We start from the raw sequence: 23,542 nt of genomic DNA on the forward strand, positions 1-23,542 counted from the left end.
AGTTTGAAGTGTAAGCACATGTTTAGTTACTGCTGAATATCTTTGTAAATAAATATTTTCTCACTATGAAGTGTCTGCTACTCAAATCTATCATTAGTACCAAACTGGCCACCCCTCACATCAAGCATGCAAACAGGATCCAACATATTGATGACTAGGATCCAACACTTCCCTTATATACAATTATTGAAATTAACAAGCAGTGTCTGGAAAATCAACTAAAGCTTTTCTCTGTATACAGAAGGATGCAGGAGGGATGTCCAAAAATGCACAGTGTTTCTAGTGAAATTATATCTTCTCCACTTTCCAGTTGTAGATGGAAGCTGAATGTTATGATACAATATTCATTAATTCAAATGAGGATACAGTTTGTATTCTGCACAACTCACAACCCAAGAATTAACTTCAAATTCCAGTACAAACCTGCATCATCATGCGTCGTCTTACAGTATCAAAAGGATAAGACAGTATCCCAGAAAATGAGGTTACACCTTGAGCAATCATAAATGACACATAGACTGGAGTATTCTTCTGGTCTGGTAACACACCCTGTGGAAAATAACAGAACAGTTTTTACTATTGCTTGCTAAAATTAGAGTAAATTTTCTTTTTCATTGCATGGGCAGAGCAGATTGCTTTTCAGTGAAATCACTGGAATGAAAATTTTGTGAACTCTTTACCACTAATACAGAGATGATGTAAAAAATACAGGGGTAAATTTTCAACAGCTGATGTTTTCATACAATTTTGCTTTAAATGTCAGACTTGCTCCGAGACCACTGCAAATATCCCTTTCATTTAATATTACGGACCACTCGGGCAAACCTTTAACTATACTCACCTCAGTGGAGGGGTTCTACAGCGTGTATTCACTCCCTTTCAGCTTAAGCTCAAATCAAGAAGTTGGCAATTCCAATGAATTGAATATTATTCAACCTCTCTCCTTTTTCATGTTTTAAGTACTATACATTGGCACACATTACAGCATTTCAGAGAGATGGTCATGCTTCATGCGCTCAAAGCAGGCATTTCAACACCAATCAGTTGTTTTAAATCATGGTAAAACGTGAGCACAACTGAACCAAGCAAAGCCATTTCTGATAAATGAAAGGTGTGGGTTGGTCCCAACTTTAGGTATCAGCTGTGGTTGAATTGGTACAGTTCTTGTCTCTCAGTCATAAGGCTGTGGGTTCAAGGCCTATTCCAGCACTTGAGCATAAAAATTAAGGCTTACACTCCAGTATAGTCCTGAGGGAATGCTGTACTGTTGGAATTCATCTTTCAGATGAATCATTAAACCAAGGTCCTGCATCCTGTAAAAGATCCCACGGCACCATTTTGAAGGTGAGCAGGAGAGTTATCCCTAGTGTCCTGGCCAATATTTATCCCACAAATCAGCATCATAGAAACATATTGCTGTTTATGAGAGCCTGCCGTGTGCAAATTGGCTGTTACATTTCCTACAACAGCGACTATAATCCAAAATTATCTGTATGGCTGTAAAGCGCTTTAGTTCATCCTATGATAGTAAAAAGCACTACATAAATACAGGTCTTTTTTTCTTTTGACTTCACAATATTGGCTCAAATTTGATCACTGGATTTAGCTGCCTATTAGGATTAACAAGACTGCACACAGCCCCTTAGTATCCAGTGAAAGTTATTGTGGTTTCCAATGAACCACAATTAGGAGAAAACAATCACGTTGTTCAATTACTGGGGAAAGATGAAGTTCTGCTTTTCTTCTGTTTCAACTTGCCTATGTACCTTCAAAACAAGAACACAAGAAATAGGAGTAGACCATTCAGCCCATCGAACCCATTCTGCATTCAATACAACCATGGCTGATCTTAACTACACTTTCTCATCTGCTTGCCATAACTCAATTACCTGAGACACCAAAAATCTGTCTATCTCAGACTTAAATGTATTTAATCATGGAACATCCACAACCCTCTTGGGTAAAGAATTCCAAAGATTCACAACTCTGAGTGAAGCAATTTCTCGTCATCTCAGTCCAATTGATTGGCCCCTTATCCTGAGATTGTGCCCCCGTGTTCTGGATCCCCCGATCAGCAGAAATAATCTCTCAGCATCTATCCTATCAAGCTCCTTCAGAATCTTGTACATTTCAATGAGATTGCCTCACATTCTTCTAAACTCCAGAGAATACAGGCCCAGTTTACCCAGCTTCTCATCATAGGGCAACCACCCCAGCCCAAGGACTAATTTAATGAACCTTCACTGCACCACCTCCAATGCAAGGAAATCCTTTCTTAAATATGAAGACCAAAACTGCACACTATAGGCCAGATGTGGTCTCACCAAAACCCTGTACAATTGTAGCAAGACTTTTTTATTCTTGTACTCCAATCCTCTTTCAATAAAGGCCAACATGCCATTTGCCTTCCTCTAGACTGGGGACAATCAAATTGGCAAGAGTGGTCTAGAAGATGAATTTGTAGGATGTTTCCATGACAGTTTTTTTTTTGAGCAATACATTATGGAGCCAACTTGGGGCAAAACTATCTTAGATCTAGCATTTTGTATTGAATCAGAATTAATTAGTAACTTCATAGTAAAAGATCCACTGGGAAATAGTGATCGTAATACCAATGAATTCCATGTTAGGTTGGAGTGTGACATACTCCAATCACAAAGAACAATCTTAAACTTAATATAAAATAGATTGTAAAAGCTTATATAAATATGTTAAAAAAGAGAGTAGCTAAAGTAAATGTTGGTCCTTAAAGCAGAAACAGAAGAAATTATCACAGTAGAAGACCTAAGTTTCATATCAGAAATAGATAGTAACCAAGGGGCTAGGTAACATTTGCCAACTTCCAAACAGATGGAACTCTCATCTAATTTAAGGAATTTTGGAAAATCATAGCTAGCGCATCCACTACCTCTGCAGCTATCAATTTTAGAATCCTGGGTGTAGGCCACCAGATCTCAGGGATTTGTCCAATTTTAGTCCCTTAAGTTTCTCCAATACCTTTTCTCTGCTGATATTAATTTCCTTAATTTGTTCGCTTCTAAGCCCTAGGTAACTTTTTGCTTGAATTCTATGCACTGCAGGGAAGCCAAAAATTGGATACAATTTGTCCAAACCTTTAATAATTTTAAACATTTCCAACATATTCCCAGACCCAGGGCAGTCAAACTTTTATCATATCTCATTCCCTTAAATTCTGGGGTCAATCAAGAAGCCATTCCGTTTCCCTGTTCCAGTAACTCAGTATCATTTTTTCAAATAGGGAGGCCAAAGTTGCATGCAGTAACTTCAGCTGCCGTCTCAACAAGGACTATTACAGATTTAAAATTACCTCCCTGGATTCATACCCCTTATACCCCCCTTGCTATGCATCCTAATACTCTGCTTTCTTTTCCCAAACCGTCCGGGAACTGTTTGTGCTGATGATTTCAGTGACCTGTATATTATAACTCCAAAGAACTCTCGCCAGCTCTAGCATCTCAAGTATACTCCCAGTGAGGATATAATTCACATCAACACTTCCTCTGTCAGATCTCATAACATTATTACAGTTTTCAGTGTTAAATTACATTTTGCATTTGTAAGCCAACTGATCAAGCACATCAAACTCCTTTTCAATTTGTATGTGCACATTGCTATTCATCATTTAAATTTGGTACCAAATTGATAGTCTGCAAATTTGGTCACTTTAAACAATTTCTCCTAAATTTCTAAAAATTATACACAGCCATCCCAACTATGTAGTACTCCATCGCTAACTGACTTCCAACCCATGCACTCCTACTCATTTTTGAATACAACTAACCATTTGCTAATCTATTTTAATACATTTTTCATCTATCCCATGGACTTTTATGTAGAAGCTTATTGTATTAGGCAGTGTCAAATGCATTCTTGAAATCCATTTGGATAATCAATGTCTTTCCTGAAAAAATTTTTAAAAGACTGGAGAAAAATAAGAGGGAGACCGCTTTCTGGGGCTGGTACAGGTGTGATAGGCAAAACAGACTCATGCTGTGTTCTAAATTTCAATCATTAATTAAATTCCTCTTCTCAAAGAAAGTTAGAACAAAACAAAAACTAACACCACCACGACACCAGAATTCCCTGCTCACCATAATCTTGGATGCTTCCTCAGAAACACCTAGTCAAAGAATGACATGCTTTTTTGACAAAGCATGATGTTGATCAAAAACTGGCGTAGCCTGAACTGTCTGCATTCACCTCTTCTGCAGCTCCTGGCACATCTCCCTGACAATGATCTTGAACTATTTTGTCAGCTAGGATGTGCCATCTTCTGCAATGATAACTGCAGCACATATCCATCAGATTTGGTGATACTCTCAATCAACTGTGGCCTGAAATATACCTTTGCCTCTGCAGTGCTGCAACCTTACCAAAGGAGATGATGAGGATGGAGGACCACTAAACCATTCTCATAACCACCTCACACAGCAACACATTCATTTCAGTAACTACCAACCAGAGATTGGGTGCTGGGTGTTCCGTCACTTTCTTCTCATCTCCCACCTGTACCTTGGTTTGCCCTGCTCTTTATTTTGTCATTTTCTCTTAGTCCCCAGCTTTATTCTAATTTCATCCCACAAATTTTTATACAAGTAGAAAATTAACAATTTACAATGGTTGTAAATATTAACAATAGTCTCAAGGCTAATTGCTGCAACTCATCTGTCTGTCTTCTAGTAATTCAGGCAACGGTGCCAGTGGATTTAGACACCTTTAGAGAAACTGTAAATGCCTTTGTAATTCTTTAAAAATCTATTCTTTCATGGGATGTGGGCATCACTGGCTAGGCCAGCATTTATTGCTCATTCCTAATTGCCCTTGAGGAGGTGGTGATGAATGGCCTTCTTAAACCACTGCAGTCCAGGTGTGTAGTTACAGCCATAGTGCTAGTATGAAGGGAGTTCCAGGATTTTGACCCAGCGACAGTGAACGAACAGTGGTAGAGTTCCATGTCATGATGGTGTGTGACTTGGAGGAGAACTTGTAGGTGGTGGTGTTTGCATGCATGCTGCCCTTGTCCTTCTAGGTGGTAGAGGTTGCAATTTTGGAAGATGCTGTCAAAGGAGTTGCTGCAGTGGATCTTGTGAATGATACACACTGCTGCCACTGTGTCAGTAGTGGAGGGAGTGAATGTTGAAAGTGGTGGATGGGGTGCCAGTTAAGCAGGCTGTTTTGTCCAGGATGGTGTCGAGCTTCTTGAGTGTTGTTGGAGCTGCACTCATCCAGACAAGTGGGGAGTATTCCATCACACTCCTGACTTGTGCCTTGTAGATGGTGGACAGGCTTTGGGGAGTCAGGAGGTGAATTACTCACCGCAGAAGTCCCAGCCTCTGATCTGCTCTTGTAGCCACAGTACTTGTATGGCTGATCCAGTTCAGTTTCTGGTCAGCGGTAACCCCTGGATATTGATGGTGGGGGATTCAGCGATGGTAGTGCCATTGAATGTCAAGGGGAGATGGTTAGATTCTCTCTTGTTGGAGATGGTCATTGCCTGACATTCGTATGGTGCGAATGTTGCTTGCTACTTATCAACCTAAGCTTGAATGTAGTCCAGGTCTTGCTGCCTACGGACACAAAATGTTTTAGTCCATTTTTGTGACATGTCTTTTTAATTGCTCTCATCTATTAATTTTCCATAGTCAATTTTCTGCTAGCATCACCACGGTGCTCCCTAACTGAACCACTTGTCCAAATTTGCATTTTAAGCTATGAAAGTGTGATGATCTGGGTAACTTGGTGCAAACAGCAAACTTCTATTTTAGTTTGTCTGAAACCTGCCAGTAGCCATTCTGAAATAAATGGTACCAAAAGAGAAAACCAACACAACTGTACGAAAGAAAAAAAACCCTTGTATCTACTACTTAAATGAATGCACTTACAAGGTCTTATTTACAGTATACGGTCTTTTTTATTGTAATTTTGATTCCCATTTGGCAAGTTATGTATTTTCTTCATGTTCTGTACCATTCCCTAACAACAGCCACATTCTATTATACTTCAGCCAGTCTGACATGCTACTAGATACACAAAAGTTAAGTAGGTTGACATGCCCTTTCAGTTTCCCTCCCTCCTACTGGGGAAAATATTATTTTCCAAGTGACCAAGCGGAGATCAGGAACAAAGCATCTTAAAAACACAATGAAGAGCATGTGCCCTAACAATCTGCATTTACTTACTGTATGCCGGCTCCCAGATCTATCTGCTGTCAATGTACTCCTTGTAGCGTAAAGATATAATATCTTAATTCCTTTAATGCCTAAACCTTGTTTAAAATGTGAAAACTATAATTAACAACTTAAAACAATCCCTTCATAGTACTACTCGCCATTGATCTGACAGATGAGATTATACAAGCGTGGCACTGTTTGGAGTGATTGTTGATAGTTTACATCATCAGTTTTCATTCATCAGTCAATAAAGCATTACAGCAATTTTTTGTGAACTCCACATTTGGGGGAACAATACCTTTGTATAAACAATACCATCTGCAAGTGCTCCACCCCATTTGTACCTGTCCTAACTCACCTCCAGACTATCCCTCCTCTTTAATAACTTTAAGTTTTTCAAATTGTTGCCAACGGTCTGACATAACTCACTGTTTGCTATTGCTGTACACAATGCTCTGGGAACAGATGAAGATGAAAGTAGGAGCCATCCGCTCCATTCCCTTAGAATGATAGAATGTTACAGTATAGAAGGAAGCCATAGACAAGTCCACATCATTTATGTAAAACAAATTTGAATTAGGTATCTCTAGTCGTCTGCTAGCTTGTCCTCAATTCTGTTTCCTGATATGAAGAGGTTTAGTACTTTGGACAGTGCATTATGACAGCTTCCAGAGAATCTGCATGAACCACACTCTGGTTGATAAAATCTCCTAGATCTGCTGGTCCTCAACTCGTCACGTATGTCCTTTGGGATGCCAGACAGGAGACAGGAATCTGACTACCCCCACATTTTGGGCTATCCCAGGGGAAGTTGACCTAATTTGATGTCATAAAAACAATGCAACCATGGCTAGCCCTACATGTTAATGTACAACTAACCGAAGAGATATCTCCACTAGCACACTGGAAGAAGCCAGAATCAAAGAAATTGGGGGCAGTGTTGATTTTCATATTAACAGGCAATGTGGCATCACTAGGAAGAAGCTCCTCTCAAAGATGGTGAAAGATGGCTGCCATGACCAGCCACATCAATCTGAGCCTGCAGAAGCACCATTTTTCAGATAATTGAAGGAAGTTGAGCCTCTGTCTGTAGATCCTCTCATCTGGGCAGTGCCTCCTGTGACCTCTGACCCTCTGCTGCTCTCTCTCTGCCATTTTCACCTTTGTTCTCCAGTTGTGTGCTGTGCACCTCTCAAAGATCACTGCATATCCCACTGCAGCACAACGCTGCTACCATGGATGGTCACTGCCTTCTTCATCCAATTGAAAACATTCATGTGCCACCCACAACCCTCATCATGATGTCTATTTGAAAGCCTCCAATCTTTTGAAAAACACCTATGACCCAAAAAATACTCTGCAAAACACTTGTCAGAAGGAACTGGCTAAGAAGTTGTAACAAAACAGAATGCCAACCAGTCGATGTTTACATTTATGTTCCCTCAAGCCTCCTCCAATCGTTCCTTAACTATTAGCATAACTCTCTGTTCCCTTTACCTCATATTATCCTTAAATTTATCTTGATTATTTGCCTCAACTATTCTGTGGTACAGAGTTCTACATTTTCAACACCTGGCAAATAAATTTCCTCTGAATTCATTATTTGGTTTCTTGGTGACTACATTATACAGATGGTCTCTTAGATATTCCACTCCCCACAAATGAAAATTCTATGTCTACTCTTTCAAAACCTTTCATAGTTTTAAAGGTCACAAAGTCAGCTCTCAGCCTAAAGAGACTCAGCCTATTCCTCCCTTCCTGTTAGGTATGAGATGGCAGTTCACTCTATCCAGTGCCTCTATATCCTTTTCATATGACAAGCAGAAATGCAGACAACACTCAAGTGCAGTCTAACCGAGGTTTGATACAAATTTAACATAACTTCTCCACTTTTAAATTCCATCCCTCTAGAAATAAACCCAAAGTTGTATTTGCTTTTGTTTTGATCTGCACATAAACTTTAGTGACTTCTGTTATTTGTATTCCCAGGTTCCTTTGCTACTCTACCTCATTTAGATTCTTATTTTCCAACTAATACGTGATCTCCCTATTTTTCTTAAATGTAATACCTCATACTTATCTTTGTTGAAATTCATTTGCAAAATATATATCCAAATAAGTCATTCATGTCTTCTTATAATTTGAAGGAGCCCACATGCTCAGCTTGATTGTGCCAGCTGAAAAGATACCCCAACCTAATTCACCTCCAGGCTCTTGGTCTGTAGCCTTGTAGGTTACAACATTTCAAATGCAAATACAAGTATTTCATGAATGTGATGAAGGGTTCTGCCTCTACTACCCTTTCAGACAGTGAGTTCCAGCCCCTCACCCACTCTGGGTGAAAAACCTTCACCTGAGCTGCTCTAATTCTCCGACCAAATACTTTAAATTTATGACCTTAGGAGTGCAGCTAAAGCCAAGTCCATGGCATCATGGTTGGCTCAGCTGTACAGGGGGACAAGAAGAAGAATGGAACAGCAATCATGATCAGAGGTTCTATTGTTAGGGGAACATACAGGCATTTTTATGCAGCCGCAGACGTGAATCCAGAATGGCATGTGCCCTTGTGCCAGGGTCAATGATGTCCCTGAACAGCTGCAGAGCACCCTGAAGCGGGAGGGTGAACAGCCAGCATATCAGTACCACATCAGTACCAATGACGTAGGTAGATAGGAGAATATGGTCCTGCCGTCAAAATTTAGGAACTAGGCAGGAAATAAACAAGCAGGAACTCAGAAGTAGTAATCTCCGGATTAGTCCTGGTACCACACGTAAGAAATATAGAAATTGGAGGATAGAGCAGATGAATGCATGGCTGGAGAGCTGCAGGACAGAGGGCTTTAGATTCTTAGGATATTGAGATCAGTTGTGGGAGAGATGGGACCTGTACAGGTCGGACCTAAACAGAGCCGGGACCAATTTCCTTGCGGGGTTATCTGTTAGTGCTATTGGGGAGGGTTTAAACTAACTTGGCAGGGGTGTGGGAACCAGGAAGCAATAGTGGAAAGGGGTAACAAGATACAAGGAATATTGGGGGAGACAGATAGTACTAGAGTAGGAAATAGTAAGGTATTGGGTAGGCTCATCTAAGAGGGAAAGTACTACAGTCCAAATTAAGGTTACCGTTCATGTATGTGGATGTGCAGAGTGTGATAAATAAGATTAGTGAGTTGCAGGCCCAGTCAGCCACATGGAAATGTGATATTGTGGCAGTAATAGAAACCTGGCTCAAAGAAGGACAGGACTAGGTATTAAATATCTTCGCTACAAAAGGTATTCAGGAAAGATAAGAAAGGGAGAGGGGGGCGGGGTGGTGGCAGCAGAATTGATTAGGGAGAACATTGTAGTGCTGGAGACAGAGGATATCCCAGAGGGGTCAAGGACAGAATCTATTTGTGTAGAACGAAGGATCGACAAATTACATTGCTCGCTGTCATCTATAGGCCACCAACTACTGAGAAAGGAGTAGAGGAACAAATTTGCAAACAAATTTCGCAGAAGTGCAAGAATTATGGAATAGTTATAATGGGGGACTTTAATTATCCAAATATAGACTGGGATACTAGTATCGTAAAGGGCAGAGAGGGTCAAGAGTTCATAAGTGTGTGTTCAGGAGTATGTTTCCAGTCCAACAGGAAAGGAGGCATTGCTGGGCCCGGTTATTGGGAATGAGATGGACCAAGTGGATCAGGTGTCAGTAAGGGAGCATTTGGGGATAGTGATCATGGTTTCATAACGTTTAAGATAAAAGCAAAATACTGCGGATGCTGGAAATCTGAAACAAAAAGAAAAATAGCTGGAAAAACCCAGCAGGTCTAACAGCATCTGTGAAGAGGAATACAGTTAATGTTTCGAGTCCGTATAACTCTTCATCAGAATTAAGAAAAATAGAAATGAGTTGAAATATAAGCTGGTTGAGGGGGGTGGGACAGGTAGAGCTGGATAGAGGGCCAGTGATAGATGGAGGCAAAGAAGAGATTGCCAAAGATATCATAGACAAAAGGGGAAAGGGGTGTTGACGGTGGTGATTTAGCTATGGAATGTGCTAATGGTGATATTAAGGGTAGAAAGCAGGATGAGAAAGTGACAGATAGCCCTAGAAGGGGTGGGGTGGGGGGAAGGGATCGAAATAGGCTAAAAGGTGGAGATAAAACAATGGATGGAAAATAAGATTTAGTTCATTTAGTTTCATAAGGTTTAGTTGGCTATGGAAAAAAGACAAGGAGCAATCCAGAGTTAAGAATAATTAACTGGGGGAATGCCAAATTCAATGGGATAAGAATGTATCTGGCCCAGATAAACTGGAACCAAAGATTAGCAGGTTAAACTGGAAATGAATAATGGGCCTAGAGATAGTTCAAGCACAGTCAAGGTATAGTCTCACGAATGGGGAAGGTTAGGGCACACAAATCCAGAGATGAAGAAAGGGATAAAGATGAAGCAGGAAAAGGATGCTTATGACACATGTCAGGTGGATAATACAATTGAGAACCAGGACAAATATTGAAGATTCGGCAGCAATTGATAAAGAAAATAAGAGAAGCAATGACAGAATATAAGAAAGGACTGGAAGCTAACATAAAAGGGAATCCAAAAGTCTTCTATAGGCATATAAATAGTATAATGGTGATAAGAGGAGCAATGGGGCTGATTAGGGACCAAAAAGAAATTACCCATTGAGGCAGAGGCATGGCTGAGATATTAAATGAATACTTTGTATCTGTCTTTACCAAGGAAGATGCTGCCCAGGTCACCGTGAAAGAGGAGGTAGTTCATACACTTGAGAGGTTTAAAATTGATAAAGTGGATAATTGGATAGGCTGTCTGTACATAAAGTTGTTAAGGCACTAAGACTGGATGTAATGCACCAAGGATACTGAAAGCAGTGAAAGTGGAAACAGCAGAGGCATTGGCCATAATTTTTCAGTCTTTATTAAATTCAGGGGTGCTGCCAGAGGACTGGAGAATTACAAATGTTATACCCTTGTTCAAAAAAGTGTATAAAGTTAAGCCCATCAGCTACAAGCGAGTTTAACTTCAGTGTTGAGGAAGCCTTTAGAAATGATAATTTGGTACAAAATTAATAGTTACTTCGGTTAATTAAGGAGAGCCAGTGTGGATTTATTAATGGAAAATTGTGCTTAACTAACCAGCTGGAGTTGTTTGAGGAGGTAACAGAGGTGGCTGATGAGTGTAATGCTGTTGATGTGATATACATGGATTTCCAAAAGGCATCTGATAAAGTGCCACGCAGCAGACTTATGAACAAAGTTAGAGGTCAAGGAATAAGAGACAGTAGCAACATGGATATGAAATTGGCTGAATGATAGGAACAAAGAATCACGGTGAACGGTTGGTTTTCAGTTTGGAAATTTATATCGGAGTTCCCCTAGGATTGGTGTTAGGACCCCTGCTGTTCCTGATATACATTAATGACCAGGATCTTGGTGTCCAGGGCACAGTTTCAAAATTTGCAGATATAAAACTTAGAAGTATTATGAACCGCGAGAAGGATAATGTAGATCTTCAAAAGGACATGGGCTGGTGGAATGGTCAGACAAGCGGCAGACGTAGTTCAATGCAGAGAAGTGATTCATTTCGGTGGGAAGAGCAGAGAGACAACATAAAATAAAATAATTCTAAAGACTGTGCAGGAGCAGAGGAACCTAGGTGCATAAGTGCATAAATCACTGAAGGTGGCAGGACAGGTTGAGAGAGTGGTTAATAAAGCATATAGCACACTCAGCTTTATAAATAGGGGCATAGAATACAAGAGCAAGAACGTGGTGTTAAACTTGCAGAAAACATGATTCGGACTCAACTAAAGTAGTGTGTCCAGTTCTTGGCACTACACTTTAGTTAGGATGTGAAAGCTTTGGAGAGAGTGCAGAAAAGACTCACGAGAATTGTTTGAGGGATGAGGAACTTCACTTAGGTAGAAAATTTAGAAAGCTGGGATTGTTCTCTTTGAAGAGAAGATTGACAGGATATTTGAAAGAGGTATTCAAAATCATGAGTGCACTGAAAAGGGTGGATAGGGAGAAACCGTTCCCATCGATGAAGGTATTGAGAACCAGAGGGAACAGATTTGAGATGATAGGGCAAAAAAAAGTAATGGACACAAGAAGAAAAACCATTTTACACAGCAGTCAGGATTTTCCCGTGGCAGGGGCACGAAGTTGGAGCAAGCGACACCCGCCAAAGGGTGTCGTGGGTAAACCTACCAAATTGCACAATGTTCAGCTCATTAATTATGCAGCCACGAAGTTCATGTTGAATTTCTTGGCAGGTCGGGCAGGCAGTTGGCTGCCCTGCCGTCATGTCCAGACACCCCCGCCCTTTCCTTGCAGAGCTGCACTTCCCTGAACCTTACCCCTCCACGCTGCAGAGTTGCCCATCCCCAGCTCCCCAAACCCTCGACCCACTGCAGCGTTGCCCTTCTCCGAACACCACTCGCCCGCACCACCTTGCAGTGGCCCTTCCTCGGACACCTCTCCCCTCAGCAGAGTTGCCCCTCCCCGGAAATCACCCCCCTGCAGTGTTGTCTTTCACTGGCTCCACCCATCCCCTGCAGAGTTGCCCTTCTCTGGGCATGCAAATTACAATCCTGATGTTCACGAGTGGGAAAGACGACCCACCATGAATGTGCTAATGGGAAAGCGACCTGCAAGTGGATTTTTGACTTTTGACCTCACTCCAAATTTTCTGGTCTCGCCCACCACGATTCCCACCACTGGCAGGACTCAAGAGTTCAGCCCAGAAAGTGGTTAGGAAATGGAATGCACTGCCTGGGAGTGTGGTGCAGGTAGGGTCAACTGTAGCTTTCAAAAGGGAGCTGGATCATTAATTGAAAAGGAAAAATTTGCAGGGCTACGGGGAAGAGGAAGTGGCTATAGGTTTATTGGTCCTTCAGAGGGCCCACACACGGACAAAATAGGTTGAATGGCCTATGGTTCTATCCACTCCATTTCGACCCTCAATTTTATACATCTTAATTAAATCTCCCCTCAGCCTCCTGTGTATGAAAAGCAACTCCTCCAGGATAGCCTATCCATCCTAATTGTTAATATTCTCTATTTTTGGCAACATCCAACATTCAGGTGGTGGCATAGTGGTATTGTCACTGGACTAGTAATCCAGTGACCCAGGGTAGCACTCTGAGGACTTGGGTTCAAATCCCACCATGGCAGGTGGAATCTGAATTCAATGAAAAAAAAATCTGGAATTAGAAGTCTAATGTTGACCATGAAACCATTGCCAATTGTTGTAAAAACCCTTCTGGTCCACAAATGCCAAATCTGCTGTCCTTACCTGGTCAGGCCTACATGTGACTCCAGATACACAGCAGTGTGACTGACTCTTAAATGGCCTAGCAGTTGTATCAAACCATGAGAAAGTCAACCAGACTGACCACCCTGTATTGACTCAGGCACTGCAAATGACAATGGCAAACTCAGCCTGCTGACCCTGCAAAGTCCTCCTTACTAAAATATGGGGGCCAGTGACCACCACACAGTCATTTTGGAGACCAAGTCCTGTATTCACATTGAGGATATTCTCCATCATGTTGTGTGACACTAACACTGTGATAAATGGGATAAATTTTGAGACTGGGCAACTATGAGGCACTGTGGGTCATGATCAGCAGCAGAATTATACTCAACCACAATCTGGAACCTCATGGCCTGACATATCCCCCATTCTACCATTACCACCAAGTTAGGGGATCAATCCTGGTTCAATGAAGAGTGAAGGAGGGCATGCCAGGAGCAGCACCAGGCATACCTAAAAATGAGATATCAACCTGCTTGTTAGGGAAAAATTAAAATTGCTAAAAGAGAACAGTGCAAGAATTTACTGAAAAACACTTAAAATCTCCAGGCAGACATGACTGCTAATTATATTAAGAGTTGAAGATTGTCAGATGAACATTGCACAGCCTTGAGAGTCTGGAGATACTGGAGACACAAAAAAGGACATAAATTAGATTCAGTGTACTCCCCTCTCACATAGGGAAGAGGCAGATGGTTTTAGCTTAGATATGAGAAGACATACAATAGACAAAGAGGGGGCTCTGATGAAACACAAACAGTGTTGAGCTGTGAGAACCAAGGTCTTTGCATACATGTTTTAATTTTGATTGGATAATATAATTATATATACATCCTTTAGAATAATTGGTTAGCAAAATCACATGTTTAAGTACTCAATAGGATAGAGTTAGCATCGTGTCAGTTACCGATTGGATGTATTCAAATATACTCAAATGTATTATGAAAAGGAAAAGTACAAAAATAATGAAATGTAATCAATCTGGGAGCTGGGTCTTCATTCTTAGGAATGATTGCAGCTCCCTTGCATATGCTTGAAAAAGCCAGTTAAAGGAAACCTGAGTCTCTGTGGTCGCTGTGTGATCGGGGATTGTAATTTCTCCTCTTCAACTGGCCTATGTGGTAGTTGCACGATTGGAGGGAGTACCTTCTTCACTGCTGAAGCTACAACAGAGAACTACTTGTGTGCCAAACAGCATAAGCAGCAAGTGACAGGCGGAACTAGGCAATTCAACAACCAATGGATCAGATCTAAGCTCTGCAGTCCTGCCACATCCAGTCGTGAATGATGGTAAACAACTCAAGGGAGGTGGCTCCACAAATGTCCCCATCCTCAATGATGGGGCAACCCAGCACATTAACGCAAAAGACAAGACTGAAGCATTGCAAGAATCTTCAGCCAGATATGCCGAGTGGATCATCCATCTCGGCCTCATCCAGAGGTCCCCAGCATCACAGATACCAGTCTTAGGCCAATTCAATTCACTCCACATGATATCAAGAAACATAGAAAATAGGAGTAGGTCATTCAGCCCTTCGGGGCTGATCTTCTATCTCAACGCCATACTCTTGCTTTCTCCCCATACCCCTTGATGCCTTTGGAGTCCAGGAATCTATCTATTTCCTTCTTAAATATATTTAGTGACTTGGCCCCCACAGCCCTCCATGGTGGAGAATTCCACGGGTTCACCAACCTCTGAATGAAGAAGTTTTCCCTCAACTCAGTCCTAAAAGGTCTACCCCGTATCCTGAGACTGTGGCCCCTTGTTCTACACTAATTGTCTGTGGGCGCGCTGCCAGCTCTGGCAGCACACCCACCGACCAAACAATTGCGTGGCTGTGCGCTGACCTCGGCACACTTGGCCGTCATCGCACGTCATTTCACGCTCAGTCGGGTCGGGCGTGCGCCCATCCGCTGAGCTAAAAATTCTGCCATGCTATCAGACCTGAGTTTTCCCATCATTTTCTATATTTATTTCAGATTTCCAGTAGCTGCAGCTTTTTGCTTTTAAGGTTCCTTCCAGTGATTGGTGTACAAGGGCACCCAGATCCCTTTGTACATCAACAAAAATGGAATGATACAGAGAAGATGAACATTTCCTATATAAATAATTTAAATAATACTCTGCCATTCTGTTTTTCCTACTTCACACTTATCCACATTATACTGCACCTGCCATCTATTTGCCCACTCACCCAACTTGTCTAAATTGCCTTGAAGCCTCTTTACATCCTCCTCATCGCTGATATTCCCACCAGGTTTTGTATCGTCAGCAAACTTGGAAATATTACATTTTGTTCCCTCACCCAAAACATTGATATATATTGTGAATAGCTGGGGCCAAGCACTGATTCCTGTGGTTCTCCACTAGTCACTGCCACTCGAAAAAGACCCATTTATTCCTACTCTGTTTCCTGTCTGCTAAACAATTCTCAATCCATGTCAATTTTTACCCCCAATCCTATGCGCTTTAATTTTGCACACTAACCTCTTATGGGACTTCACTAAAAGCTTTCTGAAAATCCAAATACACCCATCCACTGGTTCTTCCTTATCTATTCTGCTTATGTCCTCAAAATACTCCAGTAGATTTGTCACACATGATTTCCCTTTCATACATCCATGTTGACTTTGTCTAATCCCGTTGAAATTTTCCAAGTGTCCATTTATCACATTCTTTATAATAGTCTCTAGCATTTTCCTTACCACTGATGTTAGGCTAACTGAGCTGTAATTCCCTGTTTTTTCCCCTCATTCCTTTTTTAAATAGTGGGGTTACATTTGCCACCCTCCAATCATCCAGGACTGTTCTAGAATCCACAGAATTTTGGAAGATGACAACCAACGCATCCACTATTTCCATGGCCACCTCCTTTAGTACCCTGGGATGTAGATTATCAGGCCCTGGGGATTTAGTGGCTTTCAGTCCTATTAATTTCTCCAGCACTGGTTTTTTCAGTAATACTAATTTCTTTCAATACCTCCTCCTCCTCCTCCTCACTAAACCCTCAATTCCATAGTATTTCTGGGAAGTTATATGTGTCTTCCTCCTTGAAGACAGAACTAAAGTAGCTGTTTAATTGCTCTGCCATTTCCTTGTTCTCTATTATAAATTCTCCCGTGTAGAAGTGTAAGGGATCTACAATTTTCTTCACCAATCCTTTTCTTCTTATGTACTTATACAAGCTTTTACAGTCCTCTTTTATGTTCCTTACAAGTTTAATCTCACGCTCTATTTTCCCCTCTTAATCAATCTTTTGGTCCTCATTTGCTCAATTCTAATCAGCTTTCAATCCTCAGGCTTCCTACTTTTTCTAGCAAATTTATATGACTTCTCTTTGGATCCATAACCTTAATTTCTTTTGTTATCCATGGTTGGGCCATGATTCCAGTTGTGTTTATGCGCCAGAAAGAAATATATAACTGTTGCAATGCATACATTTGTTCCTTAAATATTAGCCATTGCCTATCCACCTTTTAATGAATATAAAAACAAAAAGCTGCAGATGCTGGAAATCCAAAACAAAAAGAGAATTACCTGGAAAAACTCAGCAGGTCTGGCAGCATCGGCGGAGAAGAAAAGAGCTGACGTTTCGAGTCCTCATGAACCTTCGACAGAACTTGAGTGCTGTCGAAGGGTCATGAGGACTCGAAACGTCAACTCTTTTCTTCTCCGCCGATGCTGCCAGACCTGCTGAGTTTTTCCAGGTAATTCTGTTTTTGTTTCACCTTTTAATGAAGTTCCCCAATCTATCTCATCCAACGCATGCCTCATACCTTTGTAGTTTCCTTTGTTTAGGTTTAGAACCATAGTTTTGGATTGGACTACTTCAATTTCCAACTTAAGAAAGAATTCCATCATGTTATGGTCACTGTTCCCGCACAACAAGATTATTAATTAACCCCTTCTCACTGCACAAAACCAAATCTAGTTGGTTCCTCGACGTACTGGTCTAAAAAACCACGTTGTACACACTCCAGGAATTCATCCACCATAGTATTATTGCTAATTTGGTTTGCTCAGTCTATATAGATTAAAGTCACTCATGATTACTGTAAGCACCCTTATTACATGCATCTCTAATTTCCTTTTAATACCATCCTCTACCTTACCACTCTTGTTTGGCAGCCTATGGACAACTCCCACTAATGTTGCTTTTTAGCTCCACCCACGCTGATTCTATGTCTAGATTTTCTAAGCCAATATCCTCTCACTATTGCACTGATTTCATCCTTAACTAACAATGCCATGCCACTTCCTTTTTCCCTATCCTTCCTTCCTAAATATCAAATACCCTTGGGGATTCAGTTCCCAGTCTTGGTAACCCTGCAGCCATGTTTTTGTAATTGCAATCATATAATACCCATCTACATCTATTTGTGCTGTTAATTTGTCTACCTTGTTGCAAATACTCAGTGCATTCAGATAGTGCTCTTAGACTTGCCTTTTTACACATTATTTTTGTACCACGGCCCTATTTACTGCCAGCCCCTGTTTCCTCTGCCTTCCACGTTTGCTTTTCACTTTTCTGCCTTTCATTTCTATCTTTGTTACCTTGCCTTGTGTCTCCCCACTCAGGTTTCCATCCCCTGCCACTCTAGTTTAAACCCTCCTCCACAGTACTAGTGAATCCCCCTGTGAGGATACTGGTCCTGGTCCTGCTGGGGTGCAACCCGTCCAGCTTGTACAGGTCCCATCTTCCCCAGAATCGGTCCCAATTCCTCAGGAATCTAAAATCCCTCCCTCCTACACCATCTCTCTAGCCACATATTCATCCAGTCTATTTCCTGATCTCACTAGCACATGGCACTGAGAGTAATCCTGAGACTACCTTTGATGTCCTGCTTTTTAATTTATTTCCTAGCTCTCTATATTCTGCTTGCAGGACCTCATCCCTCTTTTTATCTATGTCATTGGTACCGATATGGACTACAGTCTCCGTTCATCCTCCCCCTTCAGAATGTCCTGCAGCCGCTCAGTGACACCATGAAACATACCATCCTGGTGTCACATCTGCAGCCGCAGAAACGTCTGTCTGTTCTCCTTGCGATAGAATCCCCTATCGCTATTGCTCTGCAATTCTCTTCCCCCCCCTCCCCCACCCCGTGCAACGGAGCCACTCGTGAGGCCACGGACTTGGCTCTTGCTGCATTCCCCTGAGAAACCATCTCCGCCAGCAGTACCTGTCTAGTGCCTTTACTCTGTCTGGTGATCAGTCATTCCCTTTCTGCCTGTGCACGTTTTACCTGCGGTGTGACCACCTCGCTGTACATGCTATCCACAATGATCTCAACCCTGTGGATGCTCCACAGTGAATGCAGCTGCTGCTGACTTTGCTGCGGAGTAACTGCAGCTGGAGGTAGTTCCTGCACATGTGGTCACCCAGGACCCTGGAAGTCTCCCTGATTTCTTACATCGCACAGGAGGCGCATTCCACGTCATGGAACTGCCCTGCCATGACTTACCCTTAAATTATTCCCTTTACTTTTACTTCTAATTTACAGAGTATTAAGGACAGCAGAACTACTCACCAAGTCCTACCTACCAAGGCTGCTGCTATTCTTTGAGGAAAGATAGAAAAATGAAAGGATCACCTCCTTCTTTCTTCACCAAACTCCCTCACTCACAAAACTGAAGCAGTCAAATACAGCTCAAGACAGCACTCAGTGCAGACAAGGCAGCACTGTTGATGGCTTGTTTTTGTGCTCCCTGAATCCATTAATGAGCTACAAGCAGAGCCTGAAAGAGCCCTGTTTTAAAGCTGGGCTGTTTGAAAGCTGGACTAAAACACACAAACTGCTGAAGGCACTGGACATTGCAAAGGCTATGGCCCTGACAATATTCTAGCAATACGACTGAAGACTCCTGCTCCAGAACCTGTTGCGCCACTAGCCAAGCTGTTACAGCACAACTATAACACTGGCATCTACCTGGCAATGTGAAGAATTGCCCAGGTTATGTCCTGTACACAAAAAGCAGAACAAATCCAACCACACCAATTCCCCCCCATCAGTCTACTCTCGATCATCAGCCAAGTGATGAAAGGGGTCATCAGCAGTGCTATCAGGCGGCACTTGCTAAGCAATAATCTGCTCAATGATGCCCAGTTTGGGTTCTGCCAGGGTCACTTAGCTCCTGACCTCATTACAGCCTTGGTTCAAACAAGGATTAAGGAGCTGAACTCCAGAGGTGAGTGAGAGTGATTGCCCTTGACATCAAGGCAGCATTTGACTGAGTGCGGCATCAAGCAGCCCTAGTAAAACTGGAGTCAATGGGAATCAGGGAAAATCTCTCTGCTGGTTGGAGTCATACCTAGTACAAAGGAAGATGGTCGTGGTTTTTGGAGATCAATCATCTCAGTTCCAGGACATCACCACAGGAATTTCCTCAGAGTGATGGCCTAGGCCTAACAATCTTCAGCTGCTTCATCAATGACCCTCCTTCTATCATAGGGTCAGAAGTGGGATTGTTTGCTGATGATTGCACAATGTTCAGCACCATTCATGTCTCCTCAGATACTGAAACACTCCATGTCCAAATGCAGCAAGACCTGGACAATCTCCAGGCTTGGGCTGACAAATGGTAACAAAGATTCACGCCACACAAGTGCCAGGCAATGACCATCTCCAACAAAAGATGCCAGCTTCGATGGCCGGGCCAGCATTTACTGCCCATCCCTAACTGCCCTGGAGAAGGTGGTGGTGAGCTGCCTTCTTGAACCGCTGCAGTCCATGTGGTGTAGGTACATCCACAGTGCTGTTAGGGAGAGAGTTCCAGGATTTTGACCTAGCGACAGTGAAGGAATGCCGATATATTTCCAAGTCAGGATGGGAGTGACTTGGAGGGGAACTTGCAGGTGGTGGTTTTTCCATCCATCTGCTTCCCTTGTCCTTCTAGATGGTAGTGGTCGTGGGTTTGGAAAGTACTGTCCAAGGAGCCTTAATTCCTTCAGTGGATCTTGTCGAATGTACAAACTGCTGCTGCTGTGTGTCGGTGGTGGAGGGCGTGAATGTTTGTGGATTTGGAGCCAATCATGTGGGCTACTTTATCCTGGACAGTGTCAAACTTCTTCAGTGTTGTGGGAGCTGCACTCATCCAGGCAAGTGGAGAGTATTCCATCACACTCCTGACTTGTGCCTTGTAGATGGTGGACAGGCTCTGGGGAGGCAGGAGGTGAGTTACTCATCATAAGATTCCTTGCCTTTGAGCTGCTCTTATAGCTACAGTATTTATATGGCTAGGCCAGTTCAGTTTCTGGTCAATGGTGACCCCAGGATGTTGATAGTGGGGGATTCAGTGATGGTAATGCCATTGAATGTCAAAGGGCAATGGTTAGGTTCTCTCTTATTGGAGAAGGTCATTGCCTGGCACTTGTGGTAAGTAACATTCACGCCACACTTGTCAGCCCAAGCCTGGATATTCTCCAGGTCTTGCTGTATTTGGACATGGACTGCTTCAGTACCTGAGGTGTAGCCAATGGTGCTGAACATTGCACAATTAGCAGCAAACATCTCCACTTCTGACCTTATGATGGAAGGAAAGTCATTAATGAAGCAGCTGAAGAAGGTTGGACCAAGGACATTACCCTGAGGAACTCCTGCAGTGACGTCCTGGAGCTGGGATGACTGACTGCCAACAACCACAACCATCTTCCTTTGAGCTAGGTATGAATTCAACTAGTGGAGAGTTTTCCCCTGATTCCCATTGACTTCAGTTTTGCTAGGGCTCCTTGATGCCACATTCAGTCAAATGAAGACTTGATGTCAAGGGCAGTCATCTCATCTCACCTTGGAAGTTCAGCACTTCGTTCCATGTTTGAACCAAGAATGTAATGAGGTCAGGAGCTGAGTAGCCTTGGCGGAACCCAAACTGGGTGTCAGTGAGCAAGTTATTGCTAAGCAAGTGCCACTTAATAGCACTGTTGATGACCCCTTCCATTACTTTACTGATGATTGAGAGTAGACTGATGGGGCAGTAATTGACCAGGTTGGATTTGTCCAGTTTTCTGGGGGGGTACAGGATATACCTGGGCAATTTTCCACATAGCCGGATAGATGCCAGTGTTATAGCTGTACTGGAACAGCTTGGCTAGGGGCGCGGCAAGTTCTGAAGCACAAGACTTCAGTACTATTGCCAAAATATTGTCAGGGCCCTTTGCACTATCCAGTTTCTTCAGCTGTTTCTTGATGTCACAGAGTGAATAAAATTGACTGGAGACTGGCATCTGTGATGTTGGGGGTCTCCGGAGAGGCCGAGATGGATCATCTACATGGCACATCTGACTGAAGATTGTATCAAATGCTTCAGCCTTATCTTTTGTACTGATGTGCTGGGCTCCCCAATCATTGAGCATGGGGATATATGTGGAGCCTATTCCTCCAGTGAGGTGTTTAATTGTCGACCACCATTCACAACTGGATGTGGCAGGACTGCAGAGCTTAGATCTGATCCATCGTTTGTGGGATCACTTAGCTCTGTCTATTACCAGCTGCTTATACTGTTTGGCATGCAAATAGTCCTGTGTTATAGTTTCTCCAGGTTGACACCTCATTTTTAGCTATGCCTGGTGCTGCTCCTGCTCCTCTTCGATGAACAAGGGTTGAGTCTCTGGCTTGATGGTAATGGTGGAGTGGGGTATATGCCGGGCCATGAGATTAAAGATTATATTCTGAGTACAATTCTGCTGTTGTTGCTGATGGACCACAGCACCTCATGGATGCCCAGCCTTCACCACTACCATCCTAGATCTGTTCAAAATCTATCTTATTTAACACCACGATGGTGGGCATCCTCAAAATAAAGGCGGGACTTTGTCTCTTACAATGACTGTGTGGTGGTCACTCCTACCAATACTGTCATGGACAGGTGCATCTGCGGCAGGCAGGCAGGTGAGGATGAGGTCAAATATATGTTTTTCCCTCACCACCTGCCACAGACCCAGTCTAGGACCTTAGGACTCAGCCAACTCAGTCAGGTGCTAAGTCCCCCACCCAGTGTACATTCTGCACTCTTGCCACCCTCAGTGCTTCCTCCAAGTAGTGTTCAACATGGAGAAGCACTGATTCATTAGCTGAGGGAGGGCGGTACGTGGTAATCAGCAGAACGTTTCCTTGCCCATGTTTGGTCTGATACCATGAGACTTCATGGGGTCCAGAGTGGATGTTGAGGACTTCTAGGGCAACTCCCTCCTGACTGTATACCAATGTGCCGCCATCTCTGCTGGGTCTGTCCTGCCAGTGGGACAGAACATACCCAGGGATGGTAATGGTGGTGTCTGAGACATCATCTGTAAGGTATGATTTTGTGAGGATGACTATGTCAGGCTGTTACTTGACTGGCCTGTGAGACAGCTCTCCAAATTTTCTCCCACTAGTCCCCAAATGTTAGTAAGGAGGACTTTCAGGGTCAACAGGGCTGAGTTTGTAATGCTGAGATTGATGGTTCCATTCCCTTTTTGAGGCTTTGAAGTGGCTTGATACAACTGAGGTATTGCTGGGCCATTTCAGAGGGCATCGCTATGGGTCTGGAGTCACATGTAGGCCAGACTAGGTAAGCATGGCAGATTTCCTCACCTAAAGGGCATTAGTGAACCAAATGGATCTTTACAACATATCAACAATAGTTTCATGGTCATCATTAGACTTTTAGTTCCAGATTTTTATTGAATTCCATACCACAACAGAATTCGAATCCAGATCCCCAGAGCATTATCCTGGGTGTCTGGGTTACTAGTCCAGCGACAATACCCACTACGCCATTGCCATTTAAAATGTCGGAGACACGATGAAGCCTAAATCATTGATAAATGCCATGAAAAGCAAGGGGCCCAGTACCGAGCCCTGCAAAACCCCACGTGAACAGGCGTTTCAGTCAAAAACATTGATCACCTCATCACCATTACCGTTTAACTTCCTGTTATTGATCCAATTTTGGATCCAACATGCTACTTTCCCTTAGATCCCTTTGGGTTTACTTTTCTGACCAGAATGTCACAATGGACAATCAGGGATGGGCAATA

At 42.7% G+C, this 23,542-nt stretch overlaps 1 protein-coding gene across 1 annotated transcript in view; it reads right to left on the reverse strand.

Moving 5' to 3' along the window:
• Positions 1-23,542, reverse strand: part of LOC121270245 (ADP/ATP translocase 4-like) — a 112,873-nt gene that overhangs the window by 22,314 nt on the left and 67,017 nt on the right. Inside the window, exon 5 of the mRNA XM_041175592.1 lies at positions 424-549. Within this exon, the coding sequence (XP_041031526.1) occupies positions 424-549 (126 nt within the window). The remainder of the gene's footprint in view (positions 1-423; positions 550-23,542) is intronic.

This window comes from Carcharodon carcharias, chromosome 1 (assembly GCF_017639515.1).
Source record: "Carcharodon carcharias isolate sCarCar2 chromosome 1, sCarCar2.pri, whole genome shotgun sequence".
In the NCBI taxonomy this organism is placed as follows: domain Eukaryota; kingdom Metazoa; phylum Chordata; class Chondrichthyes; order Lamniformes; family Lamnidae; genus Carcharodon; species Carcharodon carcharias.